The sequence below is a fragment of the Linepithema humile genome, chromosome 2 (assembly GCF_040581485.1).
Source record: "Linepithema humile isolate Giens D197 chromosome 2, Lhum_UNIL_v1.0, whole genome shotgun sequence".
In the NCBI taxonomy this organism is placed as follows: domain Eukaryota; kingdom Metazoa; phylum Arthropoda; class Insecta; order Hymenoptera; family Formicidae; genus Linepithema; species Linepithema humile.
Window position 1 is genome coordinate 30,041,631 of NC_090129.1, and position 16,609 is coordinate 30,058,239.

The window sequence follows — 16,609 nt, forward strand, 5'->3', positions numbered from 1 at the left end:
CTTAATTAGTAAATTGAAATATTATCTTTATCTACATATTTATTATTTTAATACTTTTATTGAACAATTTCATTCAATTAACGTGCTACTATTATAACGTAATACTATTATAAATTTAAGAGCGATTAATTATCAAGTTTTTACATAAATAAGTCAAGGATTTTTAAAAAATAAATGCATTCTCGTTGATTTAGCACACTTTTAATATACAAATATATAATATTTATTTTTCATCGTGCAATAATTTCTGCGGCACAAGACCTTCGCGTGCAGAAGGAAGAATCGTCTATCATGATAATATCGATTTAGTGTCAATATATGAATAGAACGAAATCGATTAGAATAAATATTACATCAATAAAAGTTATAACTGATTAAAATCATAAAGAATATGAATATCTTTCTCCAGACTTTGCTCAACACGTTCTGATTTATTTCGTGATCACATTTTACAACTTTCTGCAGAAAAGACGTTGAAAACAAGCAAATGAATTGTATAAAAAAGAAAGAGGAGAAAAAAAGAGGTGCACGCGAGAAAAGCATGGCGAGGTGCGCCATGCGAAGTCGCGTGACCGAAGCCAAAAGTCTCGTTACGCAAGTTGTAACATTACAACCGTTATATAAACTCAGAAACGCCCAGCCGGCATTTGCATTGATGACGTGAATATAATGTATCACCGGCAGCCCGAAAGCCGAGCTTTTCTCCGCAGCCACAATGGCCACTGACCACCTGTTGCCTTTCCATTTATATTTTAGACGTCGTGAGAACGTCATCGCCTTACATATCCTCGCGAGCATCTCGAAAAAGGAGAGCTCCTTTTTTATGCAAAAGGATTGTGAATCACTTTTCCGTCGCAGATTTCGCTCTTTCGCGAGTATCATAGTTTACATCGTCCACCATAATCGCCGAATCCATTTAACACATGCTGTATTTAATGTTATTTTTCGTATTAAATATTTCTAGAGAATTACGATTACAATTTTAAATTTAATTGTAATTTTAGTTATAAATATTGTTAATAGCGATGAAATAAAAGGACTCCATTTAGTTTCAAAATTCTAGTGACTCTACAGTTTTAATAAATTTATTATTTTTGCTTTTTATGTTTTTTTAAATAATCAAACGCTATCGTAGCAAATGTAGAAATGCTCAATTATTCCTTCGGTTATAAAATCTTGATTAAAATGCTTGTTTCGCACGAAGGTTATAACACGTGCTAAATAATAGCTCGTTGCCGTGATCGTAAAAATGTACCCTCGCACATCGTAAAGTTGCAACAAAAAAATTCCCGTGTCATAAAAATCCTGGTGTTATGAAAACGACATGAAGAATCTGCGTTATCTGTTGCAGGGTGCGTCATCCAGCATAGTGGTGAAATTCGCAGACACTGATAAAGAGAGGCAACTAAGACGCATGCAGCAAATGGCCGGGAACATGAGCCTCCTTAACCCCTTCGTCTTCAATCAGTTCGGCGCTTACAGCGCTTACGCTCAGGTGGGTCATGTTACCGTTAATGGCTCTCGCGTTACCGCATTACCGCCTTGTTGTCCTCGTTACCGCGACTCACAATCTGCGATGGTTCGTCCCTCGTTACTCTCGGAAACGATCGGCCGAAACTCGATGCCGTCGCGTTAAGCCCGGCATGCAAAGAGGTCCGCCGCAATCACCTTTCGCGGTATAATTTATCCCAGCATTGTGCCAGCTTGCTAAAAGAGAAATATTGCTTTAAAAATTACTTCATTTTTAACATTATACAGTATATTTCGAAAGCAACAAAGTATTAATCCGCAATTACAGGCGTTTAAAATTTTAACCTATATAAATTTACCTTTAGAAATTTATAAAATGTCATTTCTCATTTAATTCTAAATTAATTCTAGCAAAATTTGAATTTAAAGTTTAATTGCAAAAATATTGAACATTAAGAACTTGCGACAAATGAGAGCTTTTCAATATTTTCGCTAAAGAATTTGAAATTAATTCGGAAAACATATTTCTAAAATATTACTCAATTTTAATGTATTCTATATTTTATTTCAGAGATTTTAATATTATTAAGGATTTTTTTATTATTAAGGATTTTTCAACATTTCATTATATAGATATTTTTGCAAACCATAATGTTGTTTTTTTTTTTTTCTTTGTTTTGGAACCATTTTTTATTGAGAAAGAAATACAACGCAAGAAAGAACGTTCTTTTGGACGAAAGAACTTTTCTTATTGTAGCAGCAAGCGGCGCTTATGGCAGCCGCGACTGCACAAGGAACGTACATCAATCCAATGACCGCATTGGCAGCAGGACAATTGCCTCATGCATTGAATGGCATGCCAAATCCGGTAGTTCCGCCAACTTCCGGTAAGTTTACAGCTGGCTAATAAAATTAGAATAATATTAGATACGCTGTGGAATGTGGATATTAGCAAGAAATCACTTGTTCTTTTTCATTTTCCCGATATTTGTGTAAAAATGAGATTTGAATTAGTTGAACAAACTGTATACCTCTCTTGCGAATATTCACACACATACATGCTTTCATTATTTAGAATTTTTTTACATGTAGATATTACAATATTCTTTTTTCAACCGAGAAGTGGTTATATTTGTAATTTATCCGTTGTGCAGTTAATTCAAAATATTGAGCTGCGATGAAAATATAATGCACTCTGTTAATATTGACGAAGAACGTCTATCGGTACACGGTGTGTTAGTATTAACAATCATTCGCGAAGGCTGCGCAAAATGTATTTTTTCAATCCGAGTTAATCAATCCCGTTAATCAACTAACAGCATCAGTCCGATAAAACTCGCGCTTCACGAAAATAAGGGAGCACACTCGAGGGCGCACGAATTATCCACCATCAGCCTGATAGCGTCCGATTTCAGATAAAACATTTCTCCCGTTCGATCGCCATTCCTCTCGGCTCTCTGCGCTTCGTATAGTTTGCCTGGATTCTCGCGACAGACGAGGCGTACAGTCGGTTGCCTTATAACCGACTCGTAAATCAATACAACATTTTCATCGAACGTGACTCAAGCGAGAGATATTGCCGGTACCGCGAAACTTTATCGAAAGCTCGTTGCCGAGGGAAGAGGAAAAGCCAAAGAAACGCCTCTTCCTCGCCCTGCCTCGCTCACACCTCTCTTTTCATCCTTCTCACTTACGCCTTCGCGGCGTGGCGATGCAAGGGGGCGCAGAGAGAGGCCGAAGCGCCGTAGGAAAGTAAAGTAAGCGCGGAAATCGGCTCCGTTATACGTCGAGTCTCGTCGAGCGGAAGGTAATACCATTTGATAGGGAAATAATATTTTATTTCTCCGTTGAATCCCCTCCCCGTCGCGGCTCGCCCCGCCGCGTCCATCCGCTTTCCTCTGAAGATTACCGAAGCAGCGCGCTTTTATTTCCGACGAAACGACGCCGCAAACGCAAACTGTGTGTACAGGGTGGCATTTGCAGTTAGATCTGTGTAACGAGGAATCGTTCTGTGGTTTTATAGTTCTAGCGATTGCCCGCATTTCAGACGAATCTAATGATTCGTCGATGATATAAAAGTCGAGACGGAATTAAGTCGAGAATAAATACTTGGGTTAAATCTTTTTAGAAACAGTTTCTCAAAATTGCACACTGTCACGTTTTATGGAGTTTATATAACGCGAAATTTAACGAGGAGCCTTCATCGCACACGTGATATATTTTGAAGCGAAATCGGTGCTCGCTTGTAAAAATTTCACCCCATATGCGATCCATTTGACTGCTCGCCTACGTAAATCGACAATGTCGGAACGCATATCGTGCAGTCGCAGGAGTTTAAGTTTACGACGTATCGTATCATATCCCCGATGCACGGAGCCGGCTACGAGCGAGGATGCGGTGTAATCCGGATGTTATCGAGGCATTGAGATTCTTCTCCGTCCTGATCTTCCACCTTTCGCACAGCCGTAGACCCGATTCGGACGTATTAAAGTGCCGGAGCCGAGTTTTATCCGGCAGCAAATTGCGATGTTTCTCTGCGGAGCTTCTGAATTTATCATGCATCAAACGGGAGATAATGGAGAATTATACATTAACATTAACGAAATTTAAGAGATTGAGTTTAATTAAATTATAAATAGAAATCATAATATTATCACGTGCCCTATTATTAATATTATCGTGCGCTCTTGTATATATACCGTAATCTCGCATGCTAACTCGATAGAAATAACAGATATTACCCAAACATAGTTATATCTCATTACAAGCGCCGAGTAATATCGCGATACCAAACGTTGATCACCGGTACGATCAAATGCGTTATTAACGCAACGCCGGGGCTTTGATCGCTGATCCGAATCACATCATCACCGCAGACGGGAGACAAACTATTATCGGCGAACGCGACCTTTTTGCGCAAACTTTGTCGCATATCGAAAACAAGTCGCAGCAGAGCTGTGCGTGTTCTAGTATTATGGTAAAAGTTGCGTGAAACGAACGGCGGGGAGGAAGAGAGGAGGAAATATGCGACCGGTTAAAAATGCGCAGCCTTTTGCGAGCGAATTGACAACTTGACGATATATTAACGACGTTCCGGTTTAGCGAATCAACAACCCGACAGTTCGTAGTTCGTCCGACTCTTCAAACGCTGCGCGGGGCATGCGGGATCTGCTAATTATATGCATATAATTGAGAACGGAGGGAGAAGCGGTAAAGAAACGGAAACCGCATACGGCGATCCGATGCCCCGCGCACCGCGCAGCGGACGATCGAGGTCGGTGTTGAGAGAGCAGAAGGGTAATCGGTGTGTACTGATCAGGTTTACTCGTAGGTACCGGCACAGGGCAACCGGTGAACGGGGCGATACCGTCGTTACCGTCGCCGACGATGCCGAATTTTAACATGGCTGCACAGACGCCGAACGGCCAGCCGGCAGGCTCGGACCCGGGTGTCTACACCAACGGAATACCGCAGACTTATGCGGGACGTGAGTATCAACTCAGGCGCAGCGCGCCGCCCCTGCGCAACACCCGGCCAATCGGCGACGGACTTTATTATTCCGCGGGGATGTAAATAACTTCGCGCAGGCTAAGTGCACCCCGAGCACGGCCAGGCGGGTGTACACTCGCGGCGTCATACTTCCCCGTGCCTCGCCGAGGAAGCGCCGCTGCACTCGTCGGCGTTTATTTGCGAGGTGCGCTGGAATTAACGGCGCGAAGGGGTTCGTACGTGGAAGACTTAGTATCCCGACGTGGAGCTTTGCGTACTCCTATGTTTATGCTCCGCGGCAACTCCGGTAATGAACAATTGAATTTATAAGTCATTTGTTCATTCGACGATTATTTCATTAACAGAGTAAACGAGCAAATATTAATTTTCAGATTCTTCCGATTTACTTATATTATTTCTCATATAATCCGAGAGAGTCTTCCACGACGCGAACCTCGACCTTTTGCATTTTGACAAATGCATCTCGGCGACAGAAATTGAGCGATGCAAATATAAATCGCCTAGATGTTAATCAGATGTTAAATCGTGTCGACTCCAACAAATCATTAAACTGCGTATAGATCGCAATATCGCGGAGATAATAAATTTCACGAGGAGCGACGTATGATTATTTCTATAGTCTCAATTTTCCTTTAATCTTTGGCCTTTATCGCCGTTCGGATCGTTTATTACCGAGTATAGTCTCGGCGGAAATATCGAGCGATATCGATTGGCCTACTAGGTATTGCGACAGGGGCCTCTAGGCTAGGCCCTCTCCCCGATAAGAGCTGAGCTTACTGAAGTGTAGATGCCCTCCATCTGTCCATTCCAGCGCAGGGGCTGCCCAACGGGGAGGCGGCACTTCAGCATGCCGCCGCGTATCCTGGAATGCAGGCTTATGCTGGAGTGGCCGGTAAGTGTTTCTCCAGCATCAATTTTTATATCTATCGGCTTGTCAAGGTGCCTGTCTACCCTGTCCGTGTTCTTTCGTGTAATGCGTGTAGCGCGTCTCGCCCATTCCAGCTCCATCCAAGCGGTATAGCGACGGGTATTATCGACGTAAAAATAGACACGACGTCAGACGGAGATATTTATGCATTGTTCTATTCGCGAGACTTCGCCTCGGATCGGGCAAGTAATTTTAACGCGGACGACGAATCCCTTATCGTATTTATCATGATTTCGTATCGATCGCTATTTTACAGCACGAACGGATTCGAAGTATACAACGGAGTTCTTTCTGCAAGAATTTTCTTTAAAAGTTTTTTTTTACATAAATATAAAATTTAAAAGCGTGTATTTTAGAGCGGTGAAAATTTTTTCATAAACGTCACATAATCGCAATGTTTGGAACAACAGAACGGAGCTACCGTGCACCGGTATTTCAACGCACGTCAGATAATACCTTGGCGTGCTCATCTCGCCCGGATGTTGCCTATCGCGATCTTTTGAGCGGGTCGGGAAAAACGCGCGCGCGCGCTTTCGACGAGGAGGCCGGATAGATCGTCTCGTACGTAAAGGAAAAATGCGTCGGAACGTCCGACGAGCGTTTATGTGCTTTTACCCGGGCGCTGTCGGTGCACTTACCTGCGAAAAATTCGATTTCGCTGATCGCGTTGCTGGTTGTTTGCATGCAACTATGGGCCGCATGCGTATACACACCATACATACACGTCATACATGATCGTGTACGCGTCAACGTTTCGTTCTATAATGCTTCTGCTGTGGTGCTACGATGTACTTCGGTGTCCTTCTAAATGTACTCCGTGTACATATTATATTGTAGTTTTACACGTTACACGTCCTCTCGTGCATGCACCCTCCTCACCAACACCAGCGGCGAATATTATACGTGCATCCGCCATCGACCGTCGGCGTTGCGGTGCGCGGCGCTGCAGCGTCAAAATGCAGCGCATCCGCGCAAATTATGATCCAATAAAGCCCAGCAAAATGGATGATCTCGTTTCACGGATAATCAACGTCTCGATGGACCTATACTTCTATTACATTCCAATCACTCTCTCATCCCGTAATGAGAGCGCGTTCAACGAATTCCGCGAGCGCGTTAATATACCGGGCGAGGCGCGGACAGAGTCGATTCGGGACACCAGTCGCTACGTCGGATCTGAAAATACACAGCCGAGTGTAACGAAAGAAAACAGATGCGGGATATTACTTATTCCCGCCCGCGTTTAGTAATTAATTCCTACGCCGGCAGTCTCTCAACGCGTCTCTCTCAGCGCCGTATCGACGGAAATTCAACAAATTCGAGCCATAACAAACGTATCCGCGTACACGGTGCGCGCACGCGAGCGCGCTCGCTCGTATTTACCGAGGACTCAAAAGCGGTATATTTTTTTCTATGTATTTTCGGCCAGTGTACACACACGCCATCGAGATCAGCGAGTGGAAAAAAAGCAATCCCGAATAACGGTGTACCTCTATCTGAGCGTGACGCGGCCGACGTATGATGGCGTATTTATTTCATACGCCAAACGTTGATCCATCGCGCACCGACGGGGGAAAGGAGGAGAGGGGGGGGGGGGCCTCCGGGTAACGTCAATCGGAATATATTAAAGCGATGTTTGCACGGAAATAATTAATTCCAGAGCGAAAATTCGCCTCTGCCGATCTGAGAGCGCAGCTCGCGCACACGCTCCGCCTATCCGTCACAAACAGCTATCAATCACGAGCGTTTTAAATATTTATCAAGCTATAATTAATAACGACGTACTTGCTTTCTGCCTCGTCGCGTGTAGCGAACGGTATAATGCTGATTCGCGCACGTTTATAGCCGGATCCGAATTTACAGACTAACCAATTGTCATCAATCGTGCAGGGAGAAAGAGAGAGAGGGAAGAGATCGCATCGCGAATTAAAATATGTTATATCGGACAATTTTGTTTAACGTGAAAATATTTTTTGGATCCTCGTCAATCAAAAGTGATATTAATATTTATTCATTCGACGACCATCTTCTATATTTTTGTAACCGATACGGAAAAATCGTGAATTACGGCGAATCCTATCAAATGTTCGAATTAAATTTCGCTGGAACCTCATTACGTCGAGCGATTTTTAATGTATCGACGTCAACATTAATGCGGAATGTAATCAAATTTCGTCGTAATAAAAAGCTCGTTATAATAATGACATCTTTCGCCGTCTCGTAATACGATATTAAGCAAACGCTATTACGATAATGTCTCCGATTCCAGAGCCTCATTCCGCACGCGGGTCGTATGTCCTCCCTCTGTGAAACGCTCCACATTTTAGCGTTTTGTATCGGGATGCTTTTCTCAATTGCTCAAATATTTAGTTTCGCAAATTGCAACGGGATACGCACTGTACAGCTGTGTACAGGCGTACTTTCTCTCTGTCTCTCTCCTTCTCTACCTCTCTCTCTCTCTTTTTCGTTACACTATCGCGCGCTAAGAAGACGTTCCCGTATCCCGTTTTAATGAGGCGCGCGCGCGCTTCGCAAGCCGAATCGGCTTTGAAGAGAGATCGAGTGTCGGCTAATGCCGCGCCGGATGCAACGCTGCGTTTTCGCAGACCGCGACGGCTCCCCGGCGCAAAAGTATCGTGTTGAAAGTCGCGTGGAACGGTGAGAACGTTGAGAGACGAATACCCTTGTCGGGGGAAAGGGCGCCGTGATGAATGTCGGAATCGCCTGTACGAGACGACCGTTTGTATCAGCGCGAGTCGTTTCTCGCGCTCGCTTTTAAGCCAGCAGGGCAAACAGGCCGCTCAGATGGAAGCGCGATTTCCATATTCTCGCGTTAATGAGGAGATTATGCAGGATATCCTAGAAATAAGAGCTTCTCGAGGAAAATGTTATAATGGAGATCATCATACGCATATTTGTTATCTCTTTTTTGCATTTAATTAAATACTTTGCTTGATAATTAAAACCGTGCGAATTAAGATTGTTAAATAAATAAAGCTTTTTATTTGAATTAATAAAAGTTATTCAAATTGCGCTGAGAAAAAGCTCAGTTCCACAAAAGGCGTCCCATTCCAAAGCGATCGTTGGGATAGCCTGCATAATTCGAATCGCATCTCATAGTCCGCGGAATAATGCAAAAATATTCCCGCATTCTTTACATTTAATATCGTCTCGGCCTTGTGATACTTCGACCTTTATCCCCACTTCGCGACGAGTCTTCGGTAAATCGCAAGGATGAGCGCTCGCGTCCCAGTCACGCGTCCCGGCGCGCTCCTGAAACGCACGATCATAAATTACGCCGTTGTAATCTGTCTAGCGATGGCAACGCAATTTCTGTTGAATCTGTTGACGTTTATTGGACTGTTCGGCTTTTATTACTGTCATCGTCCATTATGTATGCGCTATCGCTGCATTGAATTACGACGCCTACATTTCGTTCGGGGCTTGTTGCCGGTTTCGAGCTGTCACTGGCTCTTATTGTCAACGACGGCCGACAGCGGATCGCAGTAGCCGAAAAGGGGGGAGGGGGGAAAAAAGAGGGAGAAATTAAAGAGGGGGACAGAGATAGGCAGTGGCACGTACAGATCTAGATGTGGACAGATCATGATGTACTTGTTATTTGTTATTGTCGCAGCTTACCCCGCCGTCTACGGCCAGTTTCCTCAGGCTATTCCTCAGCCGATGACCGCGGTGGCGCCCACGCAGAGGGAAGGTAAGTACAACACGCTCATCAACGTTTAACTGTTGACTGTAAACACGAACGACTGTAGACCCGAGATTGTAGACCCACGTCCCGTACACACGTCCAGACACGAATTATCCCTCGTCGGTGCCCAACGAGGTGCAAGACGGAGTTTCGACTTCGCCCGCCGCCGTCGCAGCAGCCCGCCGTACCGTTCATTCTCCACATCTCGCAAATAAAGCGACGTCGCGCTCGATTATGCGAGCGAGAGCGACGCGCGGGAGGTAAACCGCGAAAGTCAATCCGCTTTCTATGTCGCTTGCCGCGCTCGTCATTCCTCGTTCAACTACGACGCGGTAACGCGATGTGATTACTTAAAAATGCCGAAATCCCGCGCTGCCTCGTAACTTGGTCATTTCGAGCATCGCCGATATTGACAGGCTTCTTTTTCAATGAAGAGAAATTGCTGCTCCGAAGACGCACGCTCCAATTCGATAGTTCTCGTAATTTTAGTTTCTATAATCGCGCGAAGCAGCACAAAAACGCGCTTAATTAAAAACCATCGGTGAAAAAGAAAGGAAGAAAAAAAAAAAAAAAAAGAACGCGATCAGTCAAAGAGACAGGGTCTCGCCTAGTAAAATATGGGAGGGTCAGTCATCTATTACGCCATCTTTTGCGGAGAAGGTATAAAAGAAGAGCTAAAGGCGAGGAAAAAGTCGACCTGGCGAGACCGGGGTTAGAAGAGAGGTTGAGCGAGCCAGCGCCTAATTGCAATTAACAACTCGCCATTATTAGAATATACGACGCCTTGCAATGAGATAATGCAAATAAAACGAAAGTTTTAATTACTTTGCCGCTACGCCCGCCGGCGATCCGTTGTTACATCGCAGGATAATGGAAAGTTTACCGCGACAGCGCTACCCCGCCTCCGTTTTATCCGGTCTCAACCCTCTGCTCTTTCCCCTCCGACCGCTACATCAACTCCCTCCCGCCCCTCCGCCCCTGCCCCTCCCGTCTCACCCTCACCAGTTCGCGTTTTCATCTCACCTGATCTTTTCGTCTCGCCGATGCGTTCTGACATTTTCCCATGCGCCGCGATTAAATCGTAAAGCGGTACACGCGATACTCCGCTGCGCGGAGCAAGAGAGATCTCCGATCGATTTTATTTCCCCGGTAAAGAGCCTCGCGTATTTATTAATCGCGTCTCCCACGCGATCCACGGATGAAGGAAACCATTAATAAATTCATTTCCCGGACGGGTATAAATTTTGCGAGGCGAAACTTCCTGTAACGTTTATAACTGTCTGCAATCAATCTCTTGTCAGTCAATCTGGTACATCAGTACTTTAAATTATTGCGGAAGGATTTCCATTTTATTATACGGCCAATAGTTAATCGTTACATCTATTTCTTTCTTCTTTTTTTTTTCTTTTTTTTTTTCAACGTGAATTGAGTAACGCGAAATGACAAATGACAAATATCTTACACACGTTTCGCTCTCCGCGTGTGAGCGTGTAGAATACACTGTCAGAAACACAAATAGTTGCCCGAAGTTTTGGGAAAAAAAAAAGAAAAAGAAAAAGAGAACGATGCTTATCATATTCGCCGACTTCCTGAAGAACTTCTGTGTTAGATACAAGTTCTGCAAAAATAAAGGAAACGTGTGTGCGCAGACACTCTATCTTTTGGTGAAACTTATGTTAGATGTCAAAGTCGTTAGGCGTGCCGCAATATCGGACGGAACCCAGGGGAGCCGAAAGGGAATCGACGTTATTGTCATCATTGCATGACAGTGGTATCGATCTATTATTGACTGTCGCTTCGCGAGTTTACCCTTGCTCCGTGTTATTTTAAGCTCCTTGATCGTTGTTCTGGGTGTTCTACGTCTTACACGATGTTCTCGGTGTTCGTATATACATTTCTTCTCTCTAAACCATGACTGTGTCACGATATTTTTAACGATGTTTTGTGCGGATAGCTCTTCTTCCTTCCTTTTCCTTTCGTTTTCTTTCATTTTCTTTTGTTCTTTTCTTTTCTTTTCTTTTCTTTACGTCAGTACTCGGATGTTCGTCGTTAATTCGGTGTTTCGCCGTTGCACTCGATGTCAGTGGCTGTTCTCGGTGTTGCGCTGTCGACCGATGTTGGTTGTTGCTTCGCTACGAGACGGTGATACGTGCATTGCGAGACTTGGCGAGATCGTCGGTACAAGAAATCCGTTTTGCGATCGTGAATACCGACTTTCCCCCTTTTTTTTTATACTAAAATGAAGATATTATTCCCATTTATTTGCCAGGCGAAATAATTCAATTTCATCGAAGAATTTCATTTCAATAATAATTCTGCCTTTAGATTGCTTTAAAGAAATTATTCTTCTGCATAAAAAATAAATAAAAATCCACGTATGTGTATATTTCCAGAAAAAAATGTGCAGAACAATGTAATATTTTACACGAAAATAATTCATTGTCGAATGCATTTGATCGATTCTTTTGATTGTGCAAAATAGGTGATCGTGGATCTATTTAGGCGTCTTGATGCTTCGCACAGTGTTATTACTTTTCAATGAAAGTAGACGCAAGGTAGTCGTTCTCATTAAATTCGCGTGCACGTACCGCGTGTGTGCCAATTAGAGAGGCGAAAACCAATTTCAGGATCAACGATCACGCGCGCAGCACGACGACGGGCTTTAATTTATGGCTCGTTCTTCGTGATTTCGTCGTCCATCGCAATTCCCCTCCGTGCTCTTTCTAGTCGGAACCGGAAACCCGTCGACACTCGTGCTAATTTGGGTTTCGCGTGACAGCCACGATCGAGTTATTACCGGGACGAAGTCGTTCCGCGCGCGCGAGAGAGGGAGAGAGTTTGCTACTCTTTGCGTAAATCGCAGGACAGGTTTGCGATTTCTCGCGTCGCGCTAACAGGTACACGACAACATTAATTCATAATTGGCGAGAAAGTTTGTATCAAATCGGTGATTTACTTGCGGAATATCGCTCTTTTACATCAAACTGGCCGCTACGAAGAACTTGCAAATCGCGAATAAATTGTTTTGCAAATTTCACGAATGCGAATTACGCGATACTTATCAGAAAAACATTTAGTATTATGCGAAGATAGGAAACTTTTATCCTTCCTCGGATCTCGGGATCGAGTTTTACAACTCGAGACTAACTTTCGATTAACTGGGTTATTTTCAACAAGTGCGATTAGAGTTTTACTCTTGGATGATTGACGAAAATCACCTCGAGATCGGATCAAAATATCCTTATAAAACTGTCGTAAAATTTCGTCTACGTCACGTTAATTCTTAAACTCGCCGGGATTCGCGATGATAATCTTATCGATCGACGAGCGTGTTCAACGAAAGTCATGCGATGCTATCGTCGGGCGCTGACGTATCGAAAGTCACAACCGAGCGGAAAATGGACGGTTATATTTCGCGATGATCTGACTAGCATATTCCAACGAGGTTTCCCGCGGGAATCCTTCCTTCCGCGAGAGATCTTTCGAGGAGTGGCGAACAGGTCGCGATGAGTAGCGTCCTAAAAGCTGAGTGGCAGCCATCTCATTACTTAAATGCGTCCGTTAGTCGGCAGAAGCTCTGGGCAAGAGAGCAGAAGTTTCCACGGTCATAATCGCCGCTAATTGACGTCGGAGTTATAAAGTTCAGTGAAATTAGCTAAATCCTTATTTGGACTGCCGTTGTTCGGGCAGTTCTTCCCTCCTCGGTTCTACCCTCGGGATTTTCTTCGCCGGTCGAATTAAACCTCGATGTCTTCGGCATTGTAACACCGGAAAAGGAGACCTATTTAAGCGTGATAAGATATTTGATTATGCGAAAATCGAATTACACGAGCGAGTATAAAACGTAACATAATTTTGGAGCTGAAATTTTAGAACTTGACACATGAGTTCTTGGGATAATTGTATTCACGCATTTAGCTGTAACATTTATATCGCTTTATTTTATCGTCGTTCATAATCGGATATCGTAAATGCAAATATGAGACAAGTTATCAGGATGATGGCATATACTCGGATCACATCGGAATATTCGCGCGACAAGCGTAAAAAGCGACGGATTATCGTGTCTGGCGAAAATACGGGAGTATCGCACCATCGTAATCAGTGTCATCTCACTAATCATCGTCACCACGTCCATTCACCCATTCACTCATCTCAGTATCCATCACCTCATCCGCCATTGTGTTGTAAATCCCAGTGTTGTGTGTGTATATTTGAAAGTATAAATACTCAACGTTACGTGAACGCGGGAGATCTCTACCAAGAGTCACGAATGCATAAATCCTCGTGACCACTTTTCTAATCGTTCGCTCTCAGTCATATTCACATCATTTTCTGTCATTCACTCTCGCAGTCTGTTTAACTTCACGCTCGACTCATGTTCATGTCATTTCGCGTCATTTGCGGGAGACAAAATCATATTACCGCGCCATCATCATCTCGCACTCGGGCGGACGAGAGAGAGAGAGAAAAATCGGTATTGTCGTCGAGAGTCGACCGCAGATTCATCTTCATTCATCAAAAAACGACTCCAGACGAAAAAAATAAAAAGTAATCAGAGACAAAAAGAAAGGAAAAAAAAGTAAATAACAGCACCCGCCGGCGACCACGCCGACGGGTCGGAGCTCTCGTATCGCGCGGAATCATTTATATTTGCGAAGAACAGAACTCATCCAGAACTAACATTCTAACTTGAGTATTATACTTCAAGTTTAGATGTTTAGATGTGCTCTGATTTATATGGTAGGATGCTCTATCTCAGGACCCGAGGGCTGCAACCTGTTCATCTACCACCTGCCCCAGGAGTTCGGCGACGGCGAGCTCATGCAGATGTTCCTCCCGTTTGGCAATGTCATCTCCTCCAAAGTCTTCATCGACCGGGCGACCAATCAGAGTAAATGCTTCGGTAAGTGCGGCGGTATCGCGAATCAAATTTCAGAGTCACCGTAGCGACAGCAAAAAATACATCCCACCCGATGTGCGATCGATCCTTAACAGCATCCACGCAAGGTAGGACGAAGGACGCCAAGCCTTGTGGCGCCAAGACAATGATATGCGAGCGGATATGAGACCGTTGAAAAAATACGCGAAATTTTTAATAAGTCCGGTCTTTTATCGTGCGATTTTAATTATGATGAAAAATTTTTTTATAGCAAGGGATAATATTAAAAAGATATATGTGCGCGCTTCTCTCGTAAAAATAGTTCAAAGTATTTTTACTTTAAAACGCGACTGTGTAAAAATATAATCAGGACGCAGCTGTACACGATGCATCCTGTGATTATTATTATGACTTTCAATCAGTCACATACTACGGCAGCACTCTAAATGACTCTACACGTTTCCAATCACCGGTGGATTAATCATGGAAATTTAATTCGTCCCATCCGTATTAGCGGACGGACCGGGCGGACTGAATATGAATGCTATTTCAATGGAACCAAAATCAAACCGCGCAGTTCTTTTTTTTTAGAGACATATACGCGGAGGGGGACCGAAACAGAGAATGCGGATAAAAGCCGCCGGCGTTCCTTTGATTAATCGTATCCGAGAGTATGAGGATACGGATAATTGGACGATCCCATTCGCGTCCGCTCGTACGGTCCTTGGTCTACGCTCGCATTTTTCGCCCACGCGCGATTCACACATATATATATATATTTTTTTTTGCGCGTACTTGTCTCCTCCTCTTTCCGAGAGACTCGATGAGCCTCGTCATTTGCAAAAAAAAAAAAGAAAAAAGAAAAGGCGGATACATAACGACGCATCATTATGTTCGCGTTTGATTATGTTCATTTTCCCGTCCTGTCGCGCGTATAATTATGCCCGCAGCGGAAAAATATGCGCAAGTTTGTATCGCTTTGAAGCGTTTTCCCCCATCTGCGATCAGTTTCCGCAAAAGGACTCTTTGACGCGACAATTTCTGCCGAAGAGTCTGTGGAATAATTATAATCAGCGCGATGGGAAGAATTTTTTTTTTACGCCAGTTGCGAAACGTATCGCGCGTGTACATTTGATACGGAAAACTCGATATAGCTCAGTCCATCCCCGCGACAAACTCTTTTCGCAGGACAAGAAGTTAAAATAATCAGGGCGCCCTTCGGCCCCGAAGGAAAAGTAATTTGCGGAACGGAGTGAACCGTGGATGGGCGGAAGACGCGAAAGACGGCCAGGCGGTTTAGGCCGCCGTGATGGCGAAACTAAAATGGAATCGACGCTAATGGTCAAAATTGGCTTAAACCGAGAAAGTCGTGACGATCTTTCGGGAACGCTCCCGCTGAGGGGCTTCGTTATCGTGTAACCTGCCCTTCCGGTGAAACTTGGGTAATATCAAGTCTACGAACGAGAACTTTCATTCCTCACAGGAGCTCTAATTCATCTGGATTGCTGTTTAGTTGCTAAAAATAATTAATACTGTTGTCGAGATATATTAGCTGTACTTAAAAGGATATTTTTGAGTTCTCGAAATAAGTTGTTATTCGACATTATTATGATAAAAACTGCGACTATAAAGACCTTTCATTATATTCAATTTGTTGTACCGAATTCGTTAAGGGATATTCTTCTGTCATCAATTTACTTGAAAATTTGTGATGATTTTATTTTTATTACATGAGCAATTGTTCAACTTCTTATTGCGTTTACATGTACCAATAAGTGAAGATAATATCTTTGCATAATATTGAAAACGAAGATTTTTGTCAAGAGCGATAAACCTATTGCACGCTGCAGAATTCAACGTTCGGTATTTTCAGGTTTTGTGTCGTTCGATAATCCAGCGAGCGCGCAAACAGCGATTCAAGCGATGAACGGCTTCCAAATAGGGATGAAACGATTAAAAGTCCAGTTGAAGAGGCCCAAGGACGCCAGCCGGCCATACTAACCCACGTCCTAGCCTAGAAAATCTGGACGAGTCGCGCCCTACGTCATAACTTACAGAGTAAGTTTCTTTTGTTGCGAAAAATATATGTCGAACATTTTCTTTCTCAATTACG

General features: G+C 43.7%; 1 protein-coding gene across 24 annotated transcripts in view; it reads left to right on the forward strand.

The window, feature by feature from the left end:
- bru3 (bruno 3) overlaps nt 1-16,609 on the forward strand; it is a 546,305-nt gene that overhangs the window by 510,614 nt on the left and 19,082 nt on the right. For 15 of the 24 annotated variants that reach the window (XM_067349150.1, XM_067349164.1, XM_067349156.1 and 12 more), the window contains 7 exons: nt 1,352-1,495; nt 2,228-2,357; nt 4,790-4,957; nt 5,768-5,872; nt 9,543-9,620; nt 14,362-14,520; nt 16,370-16,554. In XM_067349150.1, coding sequence (XP_067205251.1) covers nt 1,352-1,495; nt 2,228-2,357; nt 4,790-4,957; nt 5,768-5,872; nt 9,543-9,620; nt 14,362-14,520; nt 16,370-16,497 — 912 coding nt within the window. In that variant the 3' untranslated portion in view covers nt 16,498-16,554. The remainder of the gene's footprint in view (nt 1-1,351; nt 1,496-2,227; nt 2,358-4,789; nt 4,958-5,767; nt 5,873-9,542; nt 9,621-14,361; nt 14,521-16,369; nt 16,555-16,609) is intronic. The other 9 variants (XM_067349155.1, XM_067349151.1, XM_067349154.1 and 6 more) reach the window with 9 other exon arrangements.